The following is a 19339-nucleotide window of genomic DNA, read 5'->3' on the forward strand; positions in this document are numbered from 1 at the left end:
GTATTGTCATAAGTTTTTTTTTTTTTGAATCATGAAAAGAAATAGGGCGAGTCATTGACTACCGAAACGTCCAATTCTCCTCTTTTGGGAATGTCAGGAAACTTTAAAGGTGCCAATATTTGAAACACTTTCGAAGATGCAGAACTTACTGCCAATTTGTTCATATCTATATCTTCAATTACACTGATTGTAGTTACCATCTCCTTACCCATTTTGACCACTTCTGGGTCTTTTGATGCTAATAATTGTTGTCTTTTCTTTTCCAAATATATTTCATCAGCTACAGTTAGAGCTCTTCCTAGATCTTTGACAATATTCCTCCTAACATCCTTGATTTTTGCTGCAATCTCTGACTCACCAGAAATAGTAATAACTTGCAAGAAACCTTCATATCGTTTTTCAAACTCATCTCTAATTTTAACAATGAGATTATCCTTATGGAGTCTAACAAATTCTTCTCTGATGATTTGGTTCATGGAATCAACATTACTTGCATGGGTCCAGTAAGAATCATGTACGGAAGCGAACGCGATTCCTTTCTCACCACAAGCTTTGGCAGTCATCAACATGTGAGTCGCATCCAAAGAATGTACGAAATTTGGAGGAAATGCTGCTTGTTGTTTCCTGGCATCAACTTGGCTGGCTCCGAATGGGTCTGAAATAACAATGTCTTGTAAATTAGTCGAAATGATTTGTTTTTTGCTTACTCTATATGGTTGAACACATGGCAAGCCAAGAGGAGTGGTCCAAATGACGGATGATAGATGACTTGGCTTATTAGAATTTTTAGCTGATTTCTCTTCGTAATCAACACGAACAGATTTACTAATTCTTTTAGCCGACTCTCCGAGCCAATCTTGAATTAAATGTGCACCTTCAAACAATTCTCTGATAGAAGCGAATACCAAAGACGTAAGATATCTTGCATAGTCAGCGACCTTGTCTGAATCATCTTTCCCAAAGTGAAAGGCGATTTGCTTTTGAATTTGAAGGACCGCACCAACAAACGTCACACCATAAACATTAGTCATCACGGTCTGTTTAACAACCTTACGAGTAATCTTGTCCTTCAAGAAGATCGCATACTTATTGCCGGCTTCCGCTTCTACATCGATACGCTTTTGAACTAAGCCCGCGACGAAATTGTAAACGTCCTGTGGACGGTCAGCTGGAATTAAGTTGACTTGCCTGGCACCTTCAATGTCACCACCAAGTGCCGCATAATGCTGTAAACCATTACAAGTACCATCCTGATGAATAGGGGTATTGGAAACAAACTTTGTAGGATCGTCTAGTTTATATGCCTCATACAACTCAAAGCAAACACTTAAAGTTTGCCAGGGCTTTTCCCCTTTAAGCCACCAACTACTTGGGTCATAAGGATCCTTTGCGGACTTAAATATATTATCCAAGTTTTCATCAACAAATTGGAGCCTCTCATGCAAAGGTGCTTTGTCAATACCATAAAGGTTCGCAAGATGAATCTTGAGCCATACTAAACCACGTTCCCCAAGCTCTTTACCATCCCAAAACAAAAATAGAGACCTTGTCATATCGTTACCAAGATGATTGAAGTGCGGTGAAAGTGGATATGCCCGTCCTCTGAAATCAACATTATGAGGAAAGAATAGTTTCTCACCCAAAAATGCCCTCGCAATTTCTAACTTGTAATTGGTATCACATCTTTGAGATCTAGCAGAAGCTGCATCATTCATTGCTTTTTTAACCTTTCTTTGGTACTCTGACCTCTCTGAAGGTTCAGCATTGAATGGAATTGGTTCAGGTAATTCCGGTTCGTCAACTATAGGCGGGATATCTAAGAATTTCTCACCAGTATTCCAGTATTTGCAAATAACCTCAAAAACTCTGCGGTTAATAGTCCAAGAAGTTTCACCCAATACATTCAAGCCAGCATATACACTATCTAAGTTATGTGCATCTGAAGCAGCCCTCAAATAAGCAGTTGTTTCAGCTGAATCTTTTATCCTGACTACATTGTTCAGGGAAAATAAGTATCCACCATTATTGTAAGTTGTCCAAGGACGAGGTGGGACTAACATAGGTAACAATTGTGGTTGGACAGAATTGCTCAAAGAGTTTCCTGCTAACTGGCGCACTAAATATTTGTGCACCTTTAAAACACCCAACCTTTGTCCCTGAAGATATTGATATGTGTGATGGAAGGCGGGTTGCATACCCTTCACGGTTTTACCCGTAGTAGGATCAACACCTTTCACAGGCACTTTGGCAACGTGAATTAGTAAGGATGTTAAAACTGATCCAACTTTAGCATGAATTGGATAATCCCATTCGTTAGAAATTGGATCTTCTTGACTCATTCCTTTATGATTTCTTAACAACTTCTTCCATTGATTTGTATTTTTTAGCTTCTTAGATAGCGCTTTACCTTGAGCCTTCAAAAGATTTTGAGACTTATATTCGAGTTCGAGAGCCTTACCAACAGAAATTACAGCTCTCGCTGTTCTCATACCATCAACAATGCCACCAGTTGAGTTTAATTTCAACAACTCCAATATAGTCAAAACACACATTTTATTTGGAGGAACAAGGACCAAATAGGGAGCATAATATGCTCTGTCTTTCATTATCGACTTCTCTTCAGGCTTACAGTTATCTAAAGTCACTTCTCCCTCAATAAGGCTCCTGCATTGTTTCACTTCTTCTTCAACGTATGGTAGTAAATCTGAATACCATTTAAATAACTGTACGTTTAAACTTTTATTATAAGCAACAGCTCCTCTCTTCTGCATTTCTTCGAACTCATGCTTCCATTTCACTTTGGCTCCATCAACTCCTCTTAATTCTAGTTGCCTTTGTCTTCCTTCATTGAATAAATCTAATGCCTCATTGAATTTTTCTCTTTGATCGTCTGTCTCTAGGGACTTATATACAGCGAAGTAATCTTTCTTTTCACTTGCGGAAGTATTATGCAAAACATTGCTCTTCATCTCGCTTTCCAAATCATGCAAAAATTCATCCAAGAGTGGTAAACTACTTTCAGCCCTCAAGCCCAAAAGAGTATGTCTTATTACCTTCAATCCGAACGAATTGACCGCTTTTAGTGTTTCGGCATCTTTATCAATCGTCGGAGCGTCAGAATCCTCATTGATGAAATATTCAGGTGTTTCATCATTTTCTAAATCAAGATGGGTTTCCTTTTTATCGTTTCTGACTTGTTTGAATAATGAGACGAGGTCAATGGGTACAAGATTTTCATTTATAGCAGAATCGTTGAAAATTTTCATTAGTCCATCAACCCCAATAACATCTATATGAGAAAATATCTTCTTTGACATTGCAGGATTATGTCTATCAATATATTTCATGTATGAAGAGGAAGCAGGATCTTCGCTCAAGCACTTGGATATTAGGATGGCAAATGTACGATCATTAGGCAATATGCCGTATCTTCTCTTTAAGTCTTGAACATACTCCTCAACCTGCATTAGGCTATTTGAATCTTCTGAGCTCCATGCTTGCAAATATTTATTCACAGAAAAAATAAAGCTTTCCGATGATGCTAATAGCGGATATATAGCCCGCAATATTTTATCTGCTCTTTCAAAGTTTTTACTTGCTAGCAATGCATCGAGCAATGATTGAAGATGAACGACATCCTTTGCAAATGGTGATCTTGTTACAGGGTCGTACTGAGATGACCATGCTATTTCTTTTCTATCTTGATCACTGATAGACTCTAACGATGACGGGTTTATTTCCGCAAATGACTTGTTATATATACCATTCCTCCCAGGGGTATATTTCTTATTCTTCAAATCCTCAAGAAAGCGGGTATATATGGGAAACTTATCTCCTCCTAAATGAGTGCTACTTGAAGTAGAACCTATTCGCCTTCTATGCTCTGAGCCACTTATAGGCTCAGTATGGTCCCACTTCTGACGCAAATTACGCCTAAAGGAAGCTCTTGGAAGACCTTTCAACATTATACTTCGGTATACAATAGATTACCTCCACGTACTGACCAAATCTAAAGATGAGAGTTTCTTGAATAATAAGAGATGAGCTTTGCATGAAAATCTTCTAAATGTATATACCTTTTCCGAACCAAAAAAAAAAAAATTATAATAATATACAGGATCTGATATTAGTGTCAAGACTGGTAGCAAATTAACAGTATTACAATAGTTACGTATATAGTATCATTAAAGAAAAATGTTCAGGAATACACAGAATTGAACCATCTTAGCAGTAGAGTCTATTAGAACCGTGAAAAGAAGAGGGCATTAAGCCATAAAAGGAATAGAGATTACAGTGTCATAAAATCCAATAATAATTAAGAGGGTGCCTGAAATGAATTCGTAGCACATGTGATATAAAGCGAGACACTGTATTCATAATCCCATCTCGGCCTGAAGTGCCCTCAAAGCTTCTTCGTCTTCATCATCCTCGACAGCCTGGGGCGCTGCCTTATTCACCGCTGGGAATTGAGGCAATTCTTCCGCCGGAGCTTTGTTGGCAGGAGGTGGCGCGACTCTATTTGCTTCCTTATGTTCCTTCTCTTCTTCTTGGAGTGCAGCTAGTTCTTCATCCAATTCATCCTCATCCACATATTCAGTACCAACAGGACGTGAAATAGCATCGGAAATCTCATCAGCCAAGTCAACTTGCTCTCTTATCTCGTCCATTGTCTCTTCTACCTTATCGACATCATATTCTCCATGAATCAGCTTCATTGCCGTTGCTCCTTGCTTCATGACCTTCATGGTCTCTAAGTTCAAGTTTGCACCTTCGATGGCATTCAAGTTCGTTTCTAATGAATCAATCTGATTTTCTATCTTCATCAAGTTCGTTTCATATCCTTTCTTTCTCTTCAATGCGTTTTTTGCTAGAGCTTTATTTGTGGTGATATGCTTACGTGCCAAGGTATCCTGGTCTTGTATCTGCAGTTCTAAATGAGTCTTTTTCTTATTCAACATTTGAATGTGCTCCCTCAACTCAACTATAGCCTTCTTAGGCAACTCCTTCTTCTGTTGTTGCTTACCGCCAAATAGATAACTCCACATTTTATTTTCTTTCTGTCTTTAACTTGAAGCCTTGTCTTTTATATAATCTGATAACGCTTGAACAAACTTTACTACTTCTTGTATAAATCCCCTCTGTGTCCTATTATGGCAACTCTCTCGTTATCGAAGGAATCTTCAATCTGATAGCTACTCCCCTGAAGAGAGGCAAATGTGGGAAAATAGATGAAAACAAAATAAATCTTTCAGATAAGAATTCCAAAAGCAATGATCTTGATATACCTTGCTTCTTCAGCAATAGTTAGCCTTATATCTATGAAAGGTCTACCTATGTAGAAGAGTACCTATAACTATTTATTATCAACGAATGACACTTTAATGCTCGATATTAATTGAGCGCACACACGACTAATTTAGATAAATGCTTAGTACCAGCAAACTTACTGGGAGCTAATTTAAAAAGTATATTAAAAGCTAAAAGAGGTAATGATTTATCCAGTTCTAACTTACTAAGACCCAAATCAAGAAGAATATAACAAGAACACCAAAAATTTTCAAAAATAGCCATCTATTTCTTGTGATGTTTGCATAATACTTTAGCAATTCTCTTTGAGCTCCAGATATGTTGAGATTAATATCATCTACATTTTGGTCAATTCTTTGAATAGTTTCCCCTTGCTCACTAACCATAGTTGCGAGTTGCTGGAATAAGTTACCAACTTCATTTATGGTTGACTCTATCGTCTCCACGGCCCTATTTCTCTGCTGTAAATATTCCTGCCCCTGATTCTCCATGAGTAACATCTGTTGAGTTTGGTTAGGAATTGACAAATATTCACCTCCATTATTGTCATATGGGGCAGAAATATTAGGATCTCTATCGGGGTCGTAAGGCAAAGGAGACTCTGCCCTCTGTGCGCTTAATAAGTAGGGATTTTCCGCAAGATTATTCAACTGATCTTTGGTTTGATTAAGTGGTGATTGGGTATTGGATCTGTGGTTGGAATTAGTTGCTGCAGATAGAAAATTTTCTGTCCTTGATTTATTTAAAATCTCATTCTTTTGTCTAATTTCTAAAACATTTTTAAACTCTCCAGACACATTCTTCATCTTTGAATTTAATAAATTTAGCAAATTTTTAGAATACTGGGATATTTGAGAGTCCACTTGAATGCTTGTTTCGCCATTTATAAACTTTCTTAGATTCGTAATACTTTGTTCTATTTTGAAAATCTCTTGTTTTATGACGTAGGTTAGTTCATTTACTTCGATAGGTTTGTCGTCAAAGAGTGGCTTTCTTTTGGCTAATAATGCAAGCTTGCTTAAAAGTGCCGTGACATGGGATATATCTTTCGCTATGATGCTGGCCTGTTGAGTCAACTGTGATCGCTTCGGTCGTCCGAGCTGCTGTGGTTTATTATCATGACTGCCAACGTTGTTCTTTTTATTTAACTTGTCAAACGTGGTGACACATTGCTGAAATTCAAATGTTCGATTCTGTATACCAGAAGACATGTCTTGAGCTGAGTCCTATGTGACTTTTAGTCTATGAAAGGAATTTCAAGCAATTAATACTGTCATCCCGACATTCTAAGTGTTAGCTGGCTTAATTATCAGAAAAATATCTTGCTTATGTACAGGTTATATATTTATGAGTATATAGAACCTACGACCCTGATAACGACCTAGAAGGAGAACGAAGTCCCTGATAATTAACGAAACAAAGGATCGTTCACCACAATGAATTCCAGAATTAACAATAAGAGCGAATTTTCCTGAAGCTACAATTGGCCTACACTCAAATTGTACAAAATTTAATACTCGAAAGTATAATAATACAAGGGAATCCTTCCTTCTACAGATATTTAAATATCCTGAACTATTAAACGTAAGACTGTAGGATTAATTATGGAGACAGAAGAATGCCTAATAGTATACTGAGCTATTCTTCCCTTTTTTGTTTTTTTGACAAGCAAGTCTGAAAAGTTATCAGCAATCTACAACGAGTGAGAGATCTATTTCGAAAAGTAGAAAATGTGTGAAAGCCAGTCTTGTTTTCGGATAGATTCTTTGAGGATCCTTCTTTTTTCAAAGATCAGACGGCTAAGTACATTTTTGAAGAGCTAATGATTACATGCAAAGTCAAATAATCTAGGCTTCCTGAAGAGGTGTAGAAAGTAGATCTTTTGTAACGATATGCTTTATACTAAGAGTTAATTCTCGTCATTTTTCAATACATACGCGTATACCATCGACTTCCAAAGCTCGTCTGTCTACTTATCGATTTCGACAGAAGTGTACTAATGATTTAGCCATGTCTACGCGAGTTTTACCCATTTGAGAAGTATTGTAAACAAAATGCAAAAGTCGTGCGTCAGGCCCAATTTGCGATAAATTCAAAACAAAACAGAAAGCCAAATTAAACAACAGACACTTTTTCCTTACACAGCGGTTTTTTGTTTGCGAGGCAGCAGTTAAGTGTCTTTAAAGAATTGAGAGTATCATCGATTCAAGATAATTTAAACAGCTTGCAGACTTTGATTGAAGAAACATAAAGAAGCAGATCAAAAATCATGAGAGAGATCGTAAGTGTTAACGCGCTAAATGTTACGGCTCATCAACCATCAGGCTACGACAAGAGACGCCTCCAGCCAGTCATGAATGAGGGTATGATGATAAAAATAAGAACTATTACTAACTGATACAGATTCATTTGTCGACAGGTCAATGTGGTAACCAAATCGTAAGTATAATGGCTCATTTTCCTGAGTTTTAAACACACAGATCTGAAAGGCATTTTAAAGCTGAAACTTCAAGGATGCTTATTTGTGAACATAAAAATTATTGAAGAAAAGCTTTGAACGTGTTCTGTGTACATCCATGACTCCAAATATTAACATATATGTAGGGTGCAGCCTTTTGGGAAACCATTTGTGGTGAACATGGCTTGGATAATAATGGAAATTATCATGGAGACGACGACTTACAGAAATCTAGATTAAATGTTTATTTTAGTGAAGCGAGTTCTGGAAAATATGTGCCAAGAGCAGTTTTAATCGACTTAGAACCAGGCACCATTGATAGCGTTAAAAACTCGCATATTGGAAACTTATTCAGACCTGATAATTTTATATTTGGCCAAAGCTCAGCTGGTAATGTTTGGGCCAAAGGTCACTATACTGAGGGAGCCGAATTGGTCGACTCTGTTTTAGATGTTGTCAGAAGGGAAGCCGAGGGCTGTGATTCTTTACAAGGTTTTCAGATCACTCATTCATTAGGAGGTGGAACTGGTTCTGGTATGGGAACTTTATTAATTTCAAAAATAAGGGAAGAATTTCCTGATAGAATGATGGCTACGTTCTCTGTTGTTCCTTCGCCCAAATTGTCTGACACTGTTATTGAACCTTATAATGCAACTTTGTCTGTTCATCAATTAGTTGAGAATGCAGATGAAACCTTTTGTATCGACAACGAAGCTTTGTACAATATTTGTCAAAAGACATTGAAATTGCCACAGCCATCTTATGCTGAATTGAACAATTTAGTTTCTTCTGTCATGTCTGGTGTCACGACTTCTTTACGTTATCCTGGTCAATTGAACTCCGATTTGAGGAAGTTGGCTGTCAACTTAGTTCCTTTCCCGAGATTACATTTCTTTATGGTTGGATTTGCTCCGTTAACTTCAATAGGCTCCAAATCGTTTAGATCTCTTACAGTTCCAGAATTAACTCAACAAATGTTTGATCCTAAAAACATGATGGCAGCTTCCGATCCAAAGAATGGACGTTACTTGACCGTTGCAGCATTTTTCAGAGGTAAGGTGTCAGTCAAAGAAGTTGATGATGAGATGCATAAGGTTCAAACAAGAAATGCTTCTTATTTTGTTGAGTGGATTCCAAATAACGTGCAAACGGCTGTATGCTCAGTTCCGCCTAAGGGTTTGGATATGTCAGCAACCTTCATCGGTAACTCAACTTCTATCCAAGATTTATTCAAGAGAGTTGGAGACCAGTTTAGTGCTATGTTCAGAAGAAAGGCCTTTTTACATTGGTATACTTCTGAGGGTATGGACGAAATGGAATTCACTGAAGCTGAATCCAATATGAATGACTTAGTCAGTGAATATCAACAATATCAAGAGGCTGGTGTTGAAGAAGAAGAATTGGACTATGCAGATGAAATTCCATTAGAAGACGGAATGGAGTAGACAGAAGCCACGACACCCTCCTCACGTTTAGCAACATAAAATAAAGGCCGTTGTGCTCTGCCGCATGTGTCTTTGTTTTATTCATACATGTTAATACCCTTGCTCTATTTTTTAGTATCACTTTTTTTCTCTAATATAGTGTTATATTTGTTTAATTATCGCAATTTAAAATTGTGAAGTTTCTATTGGTTTTATTTAGGTTCTTATATCAACATAATCGATAAGCTAATTTGAACAGGATAAAGAAAAATAAGATTTTATTAAATGCAAATGTATGTGTTGAAAGTTACAAAATTATTGAGATCTAACTACCTAATCAGCGTTCAAGGAAAACAGAAGAGACTCAGTTTAGTTACCTCTTAAAAAGTTTTTCACGAATCCGTTTCTTTCAACTACCCCTTGGTCACCTTGGTCCTCAAAATACCTCATTACATGACATTGTTGTTTCCAGAAGTTCACCAATTCTTGAAATTCCATCTGGCCCTTCATGTACAAAACATTCGTAACATTCAAGTCATTGACAAACCTTTGTCTTTCAAATTCTTGCCTAATCTTAGTCTTGACATTTGAAACAGGCATATCCAATTCATAAAGATCACAGAATTCTTTAGAGTTTCTTATGTATCTGCGATATAAATGTATTACCCTTTTTCTCATTTCTGGATTAGAAGCAGAGCGACGTGTAGTCTCAGCAAATTCAGTAGCCAATGTCATTGTTGTACCTATAAAGAATAAATAATCAAACTGAACCTCCTAGTTTCAATTGATGTTCTCATTTTAAAAATGAGCCTTTTGGTTGGTTTAAAATACAAATTACACAAAAATGAGTATCACCAGATTTTGGTCAGAGGAAAAGGTTGGGTGTGTATATACGTTTATTAGTTGGAAGTATTAGTTTGATGTGTCTTAAATTTGCAGCTCGAGGACGATTATGAGTCTACCTCAGACAGAATTTATCATGAGTAAGATGTAATCCAGACACTTCACACTTGGGAAACTAGACTCGAATGTAGTATTTTGATCTAATTAAGAGTATCGTAAATCTTCTGTAGAAATTCACCAGATGGCTCCAACAACTTAATAAATCTACATAGCTCAAAACACCAGTCCCATTTGTTAGAATTTCCTAGCATCTTTATAATCTTGAGAATTACCTCCTTGTCGTCTTGAGGAAGATATTCCTCATTATTTGCAACTTCAGCCTTTGAATTCAAATAGACAATTAAAAAGTTATAGCATAATTGTACATTTTTTATATCAATTACTCTGTTCATGAATTCGACAGGAGTAATGTTTAGAGTTTGAAAAAAAATGTTCCAATATCTAATCTCAATTTTCCTTAAGCAATTGACATAGATAGCTTCAGGATCGTCCGTCAATTCAATTAGGCTTATTAAGTTTCCAAGTGCGAGAGAATCGTCCGTCAAATATCGATTAAGAAGTAACTCTAAACAGTAGTCAAAATTGCTAAACGTAGAATAGCTGTCAAAAACCTGCTGCACATTATCGGCCTTTAATAAACAGTATTCAATAAAATTATTCAAGATGAGTTGGTGGCTAACTCTGGTTTTTAATATAAGATAACTATGTTTTTTTATGATTGCTTCTTCAACGCCAAATAGTTCGATGGACCTCGATTGCTCAGTTTCAATTGCTAGTGGATGGAAATCTTTAATTTCAACAGTAATTGGAAGATGTTTCAGCTCGCTAATCATTTGCTTTAGTCCACAAATGAATAAACAAGATCCATTAAATAAGGATATGTAGCTCTCGTTATTGATAAATTCACAGTGGAAATATTCTATGGATTCATAAAGCTTGTTCAAATTGAATATATTGTTTTCATTCGTATCATTACTTGACTCGTTTTTTAATAGAATAAGATCACCGTTTCCTAACAAAAATAAGAAATGCTTATCTTCTATCATTGTAATTTCTTGATAAGACTCTATAGGGAGCTTGTCCTTGATGGAGTTTAAATGAATAGTTCTTAAATGCTTAATAGATATTTTGAATTTTCTTTGTTCTTGATGATCGTTATCTAATCCAATGATGTGGATCTTGTAATCGATTGTTACAATCACCAATTTATCCTTAACCAAGTTTACTGCTGCGAAATAAGAATTAAAATTATGCCTCCAAATAATTAAGTCGCTATCGAAATTCAACGGAATACCACCTGAGCCATATTTGGTTAAAGTCGCGTCTATAACTAGAAGCTCGTCGACCACTTTCTGTTTGTCTTTCGACTCAGATTTATCTGTTTTGTTATTAGCGCCATTTTGATGTTTTTCACCATCTACCTCATCCTTTCTGTTGATAGTCGTCCTATTCACCAACACTAGAAAATCATGATACCAAAAATGATTGACGATGTTCATGGAATCAAAGTAGTAATTTTGAAAATTGAACCAAAGAATGTGATTAATTTCGTCATTGCCTGAACTTAGTGGTGTAGAGACTGAGATGTTTTCTCCGTAAGTTATGGACACTTGCTTGTAATTATTATATCTCAACGTTAGCTCTCCGCTCATATTCTTCAGAGGTAAATCTGAGTTCCCATTGAGGTCCTCCATCTGGTCTATGACCCTTTTAAATTTAGGTAAAATAGGAAGCTTGATAAATTTTCCTTTTTGCAATAGAAAGATATAATCTTTGTTGTAAAAAAACGGTGACGAAGAGTCGAAAGATGATAGCAAATTTACCAAATAAAGTTTTGCTTTTGGCCTATTGATTATGAGTATGTTTGAAGAATTGGAAGAAATTTCATAGTCTGAGGCGTTTAAGAAGTCGATAGATTCACTTAAGTTTTCATTGTCATTTATTTCGTTCAATACTCCAAATGAATTAAACAATAAATTTCCAAATTTTGAATAAAAAGACCAGTTTCCTTTGCTACTCAATACAGCTATGAACTTTCCACTGGGCGACCACGTGTATTTCACTATGGGGTCCTCATTTTTATACTTAAGCAATGGCTTAATAAGCTTTAATCGTTTATCTTCCAACTTGTAATAGTCAATTCTTGGGCCAAGTTGAATAAGTAATAGATCAGCGCTATTAGGGTTAAATGATACCAGAAAAGGCGAATCGATTTTATAGTCTTTAACTTCATAAATTTTATAACCCTTCAATTTTAAATCATCAATATAAATTTTCCAAATTTCTCCTAGCTCATTGATACATATAAAATCATTCGATAAATCGTTGAAGCTGACATGCTCCATTTTAGGATTTTGATTAGCCTCACCACTTCGTCCACTCGGATACCAATTACATTCAGATAATCGCAAAATCTCGTTCTTGAAGAATTTGATATTAAAGATTTGAAAGACATTATCATCATTCTCGTTATTAAATATAATAAGATTATGCGAATTTCGTTTTAGCCAGTAATTGTTCAAACCCATACCGATCTTCAAAACTTTATAAATTGAAATTTTTACGGTCTCAATGTCAAAATTATCATGCTCGTCTTCTATCGTCAGATTATTGTAGCTTTCTATATTCTCTAAATTAACATGTTCGGTATTTTGAATAAGATTTCTTGCAGATTTGACTAATTGGGACACGGAGAATCCTTGTGACTTTTGAGTTAGAGGAAGCCCTTTTTGTAATAATGCATTATTCTTATCCTCATGCAACTCATATAGAGATCCAGAATAACCAATTAAAACTTGGTAAACAATTATGTAGTTTGATTCTGTCTCGACAAATAAATTTACAGCTTTTAACTTCTGTAATTGGGAAGTATTCACAGACATAAGCTTAGCTTTCACACGCTTGTTTCGTCCATGCTGCTCTAGAGATTCCTTTGATCTTGTATGGCACGCCGTTGGCAATAACGTCACTTGATTATATATGTAAACCGTAGTCTCTGAAAGTAAAGTGAGCAAAGGAGTATGAGGTACATTGATCAATTTTAATGGCTCTTCTTTTAAATCAATTGATAGCTGGGGACAGCTATCGACCCAAGACATTTGTTTCTCATGCAATTACTAGGTATAACTTTTTGTCAATATATGAAAAAAGGAAAGGAAAGAAAAGTTGAAACAAGTAATTATTTTGATCGACTTGCACAAGTAATAAGTTAAAACCGCCTCTTCTTTGGTTTCTTTAATAAAAGGTTACGAAGAGATCTAATATGAAATAATGCTGCGACAGGGCTTCCAGAGATATTGTCCAGTGAAGCGTCATAACAACTTTGAGAACAAATAAATTTAAGAATTAGGGCGTGTGGTCTAGTGGTATGATTCTCGCTTTGGGCGCTGTTCTCACGAACGACATTACAAATATGCGAGAGGCCCTGGGTTCAATTCCCAGCTCGCCCCTTTTTTTTATTATTGCAAACTCGATTCTTCAAAGGAAATCACGGCCCTACAGTGTGCACCAATACAAGTGAATACTCAAGTGAAGAATCAAATATTACATGTTCATTATATCAAGTACAATTGACCGCATACTGTCACAACTATGTATATTAATAGATATATATGATTAACGGTAAGATTTTTGGAATCTTGCTCTTGCACCACGACCACCGAACTTCTTTGGTTCCATTCTTCTGGAGTCGGCAACTAACAAGGTCTTATCGTAGGAAGCGAAGACTTTCTTTAATTCGTTCTTGGAAGCTTCATCAACAAATTTTTGATGGTATGCAATCAATCCCTTAGCAATAGCTTGTCTAATAGCGTAAACTTGGGAGACATGACCACCTCCAGAGACTTTGATTCTGATGTCAATGTTTTGAAACTTGTCTAATCCGACTAAGACTAATGGTTCGTAAACTTTGAAACGTAAGATTTCTGGTTCAACAACAGTAATTGGAGCACCGTTGACTTTGATTAAACCCTTACCAGCCTTGACGTGTGCAACGGCGGTGGCGGTTCTCTTTTTACCAAAAGTCTAAAACATGTTAGTATTTGGACAGGTATTCTTATGCTGACAATATTTTCTGGGAGCCGCTCCCTTCTATATATCACGCTGACTTGGAAGATGGTAACGCTCCTTTCTCGAGGCACTCTTCTTTCTTTCAACTTTTCTTCCAAACAAATATCTTTTTTTCCATGTATCACCAATCATACTTCCTCTACCACTGTAGAATTTTTCCATTCCACTTCCCGTATGTTATAGTGTGTTGGCTTCCCTTGAAGATATTGTCTCTCTATCCAGATCTACTTACTTGTACTGATGGAGTTGACATCGTTAACCTATTTTATTAGTTCTAAAAGTTTTTCTCCTTTTTTTTTCCAACTGTTAAAAGTGAACTGAAAATTGGTGAAAATTTTTGAAAGTGTCACAAATTTAAAATTACACAAACTCCAGGCACCACAAAACCAAAAACTGACAATTTTCTCTAACCGTCACAAAATTGTAAAAGAAGAAACATCCTGTATAAAACAACAGCCGTAATTTTGCAAATTATGAGCTATCATTTTGCAGGTTGGATTCAAGAAAAAATAGGGCGTGCGCTGGTATTTTTTTTTTTCCTTTCTCACGCTGGGCCGTTGCTTGGACTTATTAAAATTTTCACTTTCCCAAAGTCATCAATATTAATTTAATTCATTGATAGGTGATAGAACCAAATTAAGCATGGCCATCTCTAAGAACTTACCATTATTAAAGAACCACTTTAAGAAGCACTGGCAAGAAAGGGTCAAGGTTCATTTGGACCAAGCCGGTAAGAAGGTATCTAGAAGAAATGCTAGATTGGCCAAGGCAGCAGCATCAGCACCAAAACCTTTGGACAAGTTGAGACCAGTTGTAAGAGCTCCAACTATCAGATACAACAGAAAAGTCAGAGCTGGAAGAGGTTTCACTCTCGCTGAATTGAAGGAAGCTGGATTGAACGCAAAATACGCCAGAACTATTGGTATTGCTGTTGATCACAGAAGACAAAACAGATCCCAAGAGACCTTTGATGCAAACGTCAACAGATTGAAGGAGTACTTGAGCAAGTTAGTCGTTTTCGACAAGAAGAACAAGGATACTTCTGGTTACACCCAAGTTTCTACTGCTTCTACTTTCCCTATTGAACAACCTGAAATTGAAGTTGGTCCAAGAGCCGTTGAACAACCTGAAGAATCTGCTTTCAGAACCTTGAGATTGGCTAGATCTGACAAAAAATACAAGGGTATCAGAGAAAAGCGTGCCAAAGAAAAGGCAGAAGCTGAAGCTGACAAGAAAAAGAAATAAACTAGCAGTAGATTTTATAGTTAATATAATTGAGTGTTCATACGACATAAACTAATTGGAAATGTAAAGCGACTCTAGAGTAGCTTCTTCATGATTCTATATGTTTCTTTGATAAGTTACACATAAATCTTGAAGCATACGAGAATGAAAACTACGTTACTACATTAAATTTGAATTCAAAATAGGATGATGTCGCTTCATATATTATATTTATATACGATTAATCAAACAAACCGAAACCCATGTCATCGTCGGATTCCTCCTTTGCTTCTTCCTCTTTAGCTTCTTCAGCAGCTTCTTCAGCAGCAGAACCATTAGCAGCAGCAGGAGCAGCGGCACCAGCAGCAGGGGCTGAAGAGATGTTGAAGAACAAGTCCTTCAAGTCTCTTCCCTCTAAAGCCTTGGCATAAATATCAGTCCAGATCAGTTCAACATCAACATTAGCTTTGGCGGTCAAGGTAGCCAACTTTTCAGCGGTAATTTCAATATCTGAGTCTGCTAAGATTAAAGCAGCGTAAGACAATGCAGTTTCGATAGCCATTTTTCTCTGTAACTAGACGTAATCAGTTTAAGCTTCTGCAGACTACTCTTAGTTGTATAGTTAGAGAGAAGAAGTCAGTTCTCTTCTCTATCAATTATGAAAAATTCGGCCGTAGGTGTGAGAAAAGAAAAAATTTTGTGCATCACGTGCCTTGCGGGCTCTACCCTACTAAGTTATCCCCCGTTCTGATGAAATATTATGCAGTCGCTCCTTCTCTCACCTCCCGATCAATCAATGGAAAGCAACAGGTCAAAGCCGTAATCTTGCTCCTAAAGAAGCTCCCCTCAATTTACTTTATTTAGTATATTACATTCAAATTTAACCTCTACGCTAATTAAACTGCTTTGTAGAAGAATACCAAGCATGAATGGCTAAATTTTACTTATTATGTTACGAACTACTGCTTGAATAAGAAGACCTTGCGCTCTATTCATTGGTCCGCTTTAGTGGTTAAACCTCTTTTCTTTTCATCTTTGTCACTTTTTTTTTGGAAATTACTGCAAAAGACAAAAGTTGGGGAACTTACGCAATATGGAACGAATACAATGAACATTTTTTACAAGAAACCTACTTCGATTTGTCATGATAGAAAGAGTAGCATCCCAACGTAGTATTGCTTTGAAAAGACATAGCTCAAATACGACAATAAGAGCAATAAGCAATAAGCAATAAGAATAGGCATTATTCTTAATATTCGCACATTTGTGTCCAATTTTCGGATCTAGAGCCTTGACCCATAAAATGTAACGTGGTAATGTTCTAGCCTATTTATGATAGCTCGATATATATACAATTAAGTTAGCTGTATAAACTACATCCTACGAGTCTGAAAGCTAAGTACTTCCTTCCGCAATGAATAAAGTTTAGAAAATGTGGGTTAAGATAAAACGCTACTATTTTGAATTTATCGTGTCACGCACCACAGCCGTGTTCGGTAATTGCCTTAGTGAGAGAACAAAGAGAGCTTTGAACACAAGGCCCCATATTACGCGTCATCAGTTACACTGACGCTAGCAAGAACCAATTTCAGCACATTCCTGTCCTTCGACATCTATTTTATTTCCTTAGTAATGCTCTCTAATCTCTGGTTTCTGATTTAACATTCCAAGGAGATACCTAATTCGGTTGCCAGAAGCTGTCAAGTATTTTCCCACCAATATCCCTTATTCGGTTCCGGTTACAAACTGGGAATCAAAAAAGGAGACATTTATCCATGGAGCCATTCGATTATTATCTCAAAGTAATCTTCAGCTGCTTTTTTATTTTAAAATATTGTGATCATGTCTGTAAGGTAAAGGATCATCAGGTTGTTACCATTCATTTTGTGCCTTTTGGCTTTGTCGGAATACCTGTACTCCACTGTATAGATATGCAGATATTAGAAGTGTTCCTGCATGAATCGCCAAATCTCCTAGCATTCCCTTGGCAGATGCCTATACGACTCTTCCACGATAAAAAATGTCTTAGCGCTGACGCGCGACACTAACGCGCGAGCCTTCCTGAGTGGGTAGTCAAGCTTACTGATTTGGCGGGTATTAGTATCCCTTGTTTCATCCCTTGTTTCACGAGCATACCTATTTTTATATCTATAGTACTTGGAGCCATTAATAAATATATAAGAAAGAGATGACAAAACCGAGACTATTTAGTGCTAGTGTCGGCTCTTACCTTTACTTGAAGGATTTGGTAAATTTATAGTAATATTATAGAAAATCCTATCTTTCAAACAACTGAATAGTAGATCAGTACATTTGAATACGCTTCCAAAGGGTGATAGAAATATTAATAACAAATTATACTCAGGGGAGAAACTGGTGTCGATTTTTTAATCCTACGATAAAACAAGCTACTACGGACCAAACACGTTCCTCAGATAGAAAATTTCTCCTGTTTGCAATCTATAAATTTGTTACGCGTCCACAAATAAGGATTTGACAAGCATTTAAAGAATAATCCGCTCGTTATCAGAATTGCTCAATATTTCTCCATAGAAAGACATAGCTATGAAGTTCTTAGGTGTAGCAATTGCGCTTGTATGCGCTCTCGCAAGTAATAATGTCATTGCGCTTCCAACTGACAGAGAAAACCAGAAACCCTCCAATATCAGGAGGCTGCAAATTGCAAATAATCCATTAGCAGACAATAATAAAAATCCAAAGTTTTTCAAAAGGGACAAGATCTGGGACTACCAAGGAAGCAAGGTTAGGGGAGTCAATTTAGGGGGATGGTTTGTGTTAGAACCGTTCATTACTCCCTCACTCTTTGAAGTGTTCGATAAGACTCCAGTAGATGAATACCACTACTGTCAATCCTTAGGAAAAACAGTTTGTTCTGGACGTTTGCAAACACATTGGGATACTTGGTATACAGAGCAAGATTTTCAAGAAATAAAGTCTTTAGGATTAAACATGGTCCGTATCCCTATCGGTTACTGGGCGTTCACTTTGTTGGACAACGATCCATACGTCCAGGGCCAAACTAAATACCTAGACAGGGCCATCAGTTGGTGTAGGAAGTATGGGTTGAAAGTTTGGGTTGACCTTCACGGTGCACCAGGATCTCAAAATGGATTTGACAATTCTGGTTTGAGGGATAGCTATAAATTTCAAGATGGTGATAATGTTCAAATTACTCTTGACGTCTTGAAGAAAATTGGAGATAAATATGGATCTTCTGATTATGATGATGTTGTCATTGGAATAGAGTTGCTCAATGAGCCATTAGGACCAATCTTGAATATGGATCAATTGAAAGATTTTTATACTCAAGGTTATAACAACTTAAGATGGACAGGCTCATCACAATTTGTTGTTATTCAAGATGCTTTCCAGGAAATGGGTTACTGGGATGATTTTATGACCGTCCAGAGTGGTGACTACTGGAATGTGGTTGTCGATCATCATCACTACCAAGTTTTCGCGGCAGCCGAGTTGCAGAGATCTATCGATGAGCATATTTCTGTTGCTTGTTCTTGGGGCTCTGATGCAAAGAAAGAATATCATTGGTCTATATCCGGAGAATGGTCAGCTGCCTTGACTGATTGTGCCAAGTGGCTTAATGGTGTTGGAAAAGGAGCCAGATATTCGGGCGACTTGGATAATTCCCCGTACATTGATTCTTGTGACAATTATATTGAAGTGTCTAGTTGGTCTGATGAATATAGAACGAATGTTCGTAAATATATCGAAGCACAGTTAGATGCCTTTGAACAAAATGGTGGGTGGATCTTTTGGAATTGGAAATGTGAAGATGCTATTGAATGGGATTTCAAAAGACTAACTGCTGCAGGCGTTTTCCCTAGTCCCTTATCAGAGAGAACATATCCAAATCAATGCAATTTTTGAGAGTCCTAATTACTAAGTGAATTCCTCGGCGAAATAAAGAGAGAGAAAG

General features: G+C 36.7%; 11 protein-coding genes across 11 annotated transcripts; 4 read left to right on the forward strand and 7 right to left on the reverse strand.

Moving 5' to 3' along the window:
• Positions 1–29: 29 nt before the first annotated feature.
• On the reverse strand, positions 30–3965 carry RPO41 (DNA-directed RNA polymerase; the record flags this gene model as incomplete). Its single annotated transcript, XM_062953729.1, has 1 exon — positions 30–3965. One exon carries the CDS (start codon positions 3963–3965, stop codon positions 30–32), a length of 3936 nt encoding a protein of 1311 aa, XP_062810503.1.
• A 408-nt stretch (positions 3966–4373) lies between these two features.
• Positions 4374–5045, reverse strand: SNF7 (ESCRT-III subunit protein; the record flags this gene model as incomplete). The annotated part of the gene is made up of 1 exon (XM_062953730.1): positions 4374–5045. The coding sequence occupies one exon, from the start codon at positions 5043–5045 to the stop codon at positions 4374–4376; it is 672 nt and encodes a 223-aa protein (XP_062810504.1).
• A 459-nt stretch (positions 5046–5504) lies between these two features.
• On the reverse strand, positions 5505–6518 carry PRCAT00003779001 (t-SNARE syntaxin; the record flags this gene model as incomplete). Its single annotated transcript, XM_062953731.1, has 1 exon — positions 5505–6518. The coding sequence occupies one exon, from the start codon at positions 6516–6518 to the stop codon at positions 5505–5507; it is 1014 nt and encodes a 337-aa protein (XP_062810505.1).
• Positions 6519–7883: 1365 nt separating this feature from the next.
• TUB2 (beta-tubulin) lies at positions 7884–9210 on the forward strand (the record flags this gene model as incomplete). Its single annotated transcript, XM_062953733.1, is given in 2 exon segments — positions 7884–7907; positions 7912–9210. Coding segments are annotated over 2 exon segments (1323 nt in total).
• A 348-nt stretch (positions 9211–9558) lies between these two features.
• On the reverse strand, positions 9559–9924 carry PRCAT00003782001 (uncharacterized protein; the record flags this gene model as incomplete). Its single annotated transcript, XM_062953734.1, has 1 exon — positions 9559–9924. The coding sequence occupies one exon, from the start codon at positions 9922–9924 to the stop codon at positions 9559–9561; it is 366 nt and encodes a 121-aa protein (XP_062810507.1).
• Positions 9925–10232: 308 nt separating this feature from the next.
• On the reverse strand, positions 10233–13190 carry RIC1 (Ric1p; the record flags this gene model as incomplete). The annotated part of the gene is made up of 1 exon (XM_062953735.1): positions 10233–13190. The coding sequence occupies one exon, from the start codon at positions 13188–13190 to the stop codon at positions 10233–10235; it is 2958 nt and encodes a 985-aa protein (XP_062810508.1).
• A 269-nt stretch (positions 13191–13459) lies between these two features.
• PRCAT00003784001 (uncharacterized protein) lies at positions 13460–13612 on the forward strand (the record flags this gene model as incomplete). Its single annotated transcript, XM_062953736.1, has 1 exon — positions 13460–13612. The coding sequence occupies one exon, from the start codon at positions 13460–13462 to the stop codon at positions 13610–13612; it is 153 nt and encodes a 50-aa protein (XP_062810509.1).
• Positions 13613–13707: 95 nt separating this feature from the next.
• On the reverse strand, positions 13708–14413 carry RPS16A (40S ribosomal protein uS9; the record flags this gene model as incomplete). Its single annotated transcript, XM_062953737.1, has 2 exons — positions 13708–14115; positions 14393–14413. The coding sequence occupies 2 exons, from the start codon at positions 14411–14413 to the stop codon at positions 13708–13710; spliced, it is 429 nt and encodes a 142-aa protein (XP_062810510.1).
• A 389-nt stretch (positions 14414–14802) lies between these two features.
• On the forward strand, positions 14803–15405 carry RPL13 (60S ribosomal protein eL13; the record flags this gene model as incomplete). The annotated part of the gene is made up of 1 exon (XM_062953738.1): positions 14803–15405. The coding sequence occupies one exon, from the start codon at positions 14803–14805 to the stop codon at positions 15403–15405; it is 603 nt and encodes a 200-aa protein (XP_062810511.1).
• A 220-nt stretch (positions 15406–15625) lies between these two features.
• Positions 15626–15946, reverse strand: RPP1A (ribosomal protein P1; the record flags this gene model as incomplete). Its single annotated transcript, XM_062953739.1, has 1 exon — positions 15626–15946. One exon carries the CDS (start codon positions 15944–15946, stop codon positions 15626–15628), a length of 321 nt encoding a protein of 106 aa, XP_062810512.1.
• A 2003-nt stretch (positions 15947–17949) lies between these two features.
• On the forward strand, positions 17950–19290 carry XOG1 (glucan 1,3-beta-glucosidase; the record flags this gene model as incomplete). The annotated part of the gene is made up of 1 exon (XM_062953740.1): positions 17950–19290. One exon carries the CDS (start codon positions 17950–17952, stop codon positions 19288–19290), a length of 1341 nt encoding a protein of 446 aa, XP_062810513.1.
• Between the last annotated feature and the right edge of the window lie 49 nt (positions 19291–19339).

Source organism: Priceomyces carsonii (assembly GCF_900007245.1).
Source record: "Priceomyces carsonii strain CBS4050 genome assembly, scaffold: Debaryomyces_carsonii_scaffold_4, whole genome shotgun sequence".
NCBI classification, from domain to species: domain Eukaryota; kingdom Fungi; phylum Ascomycota; class Pichiomycetes; order Serinales; family Debaryomycetaceae; genus Priceomyces; species Priceomyces carsonii.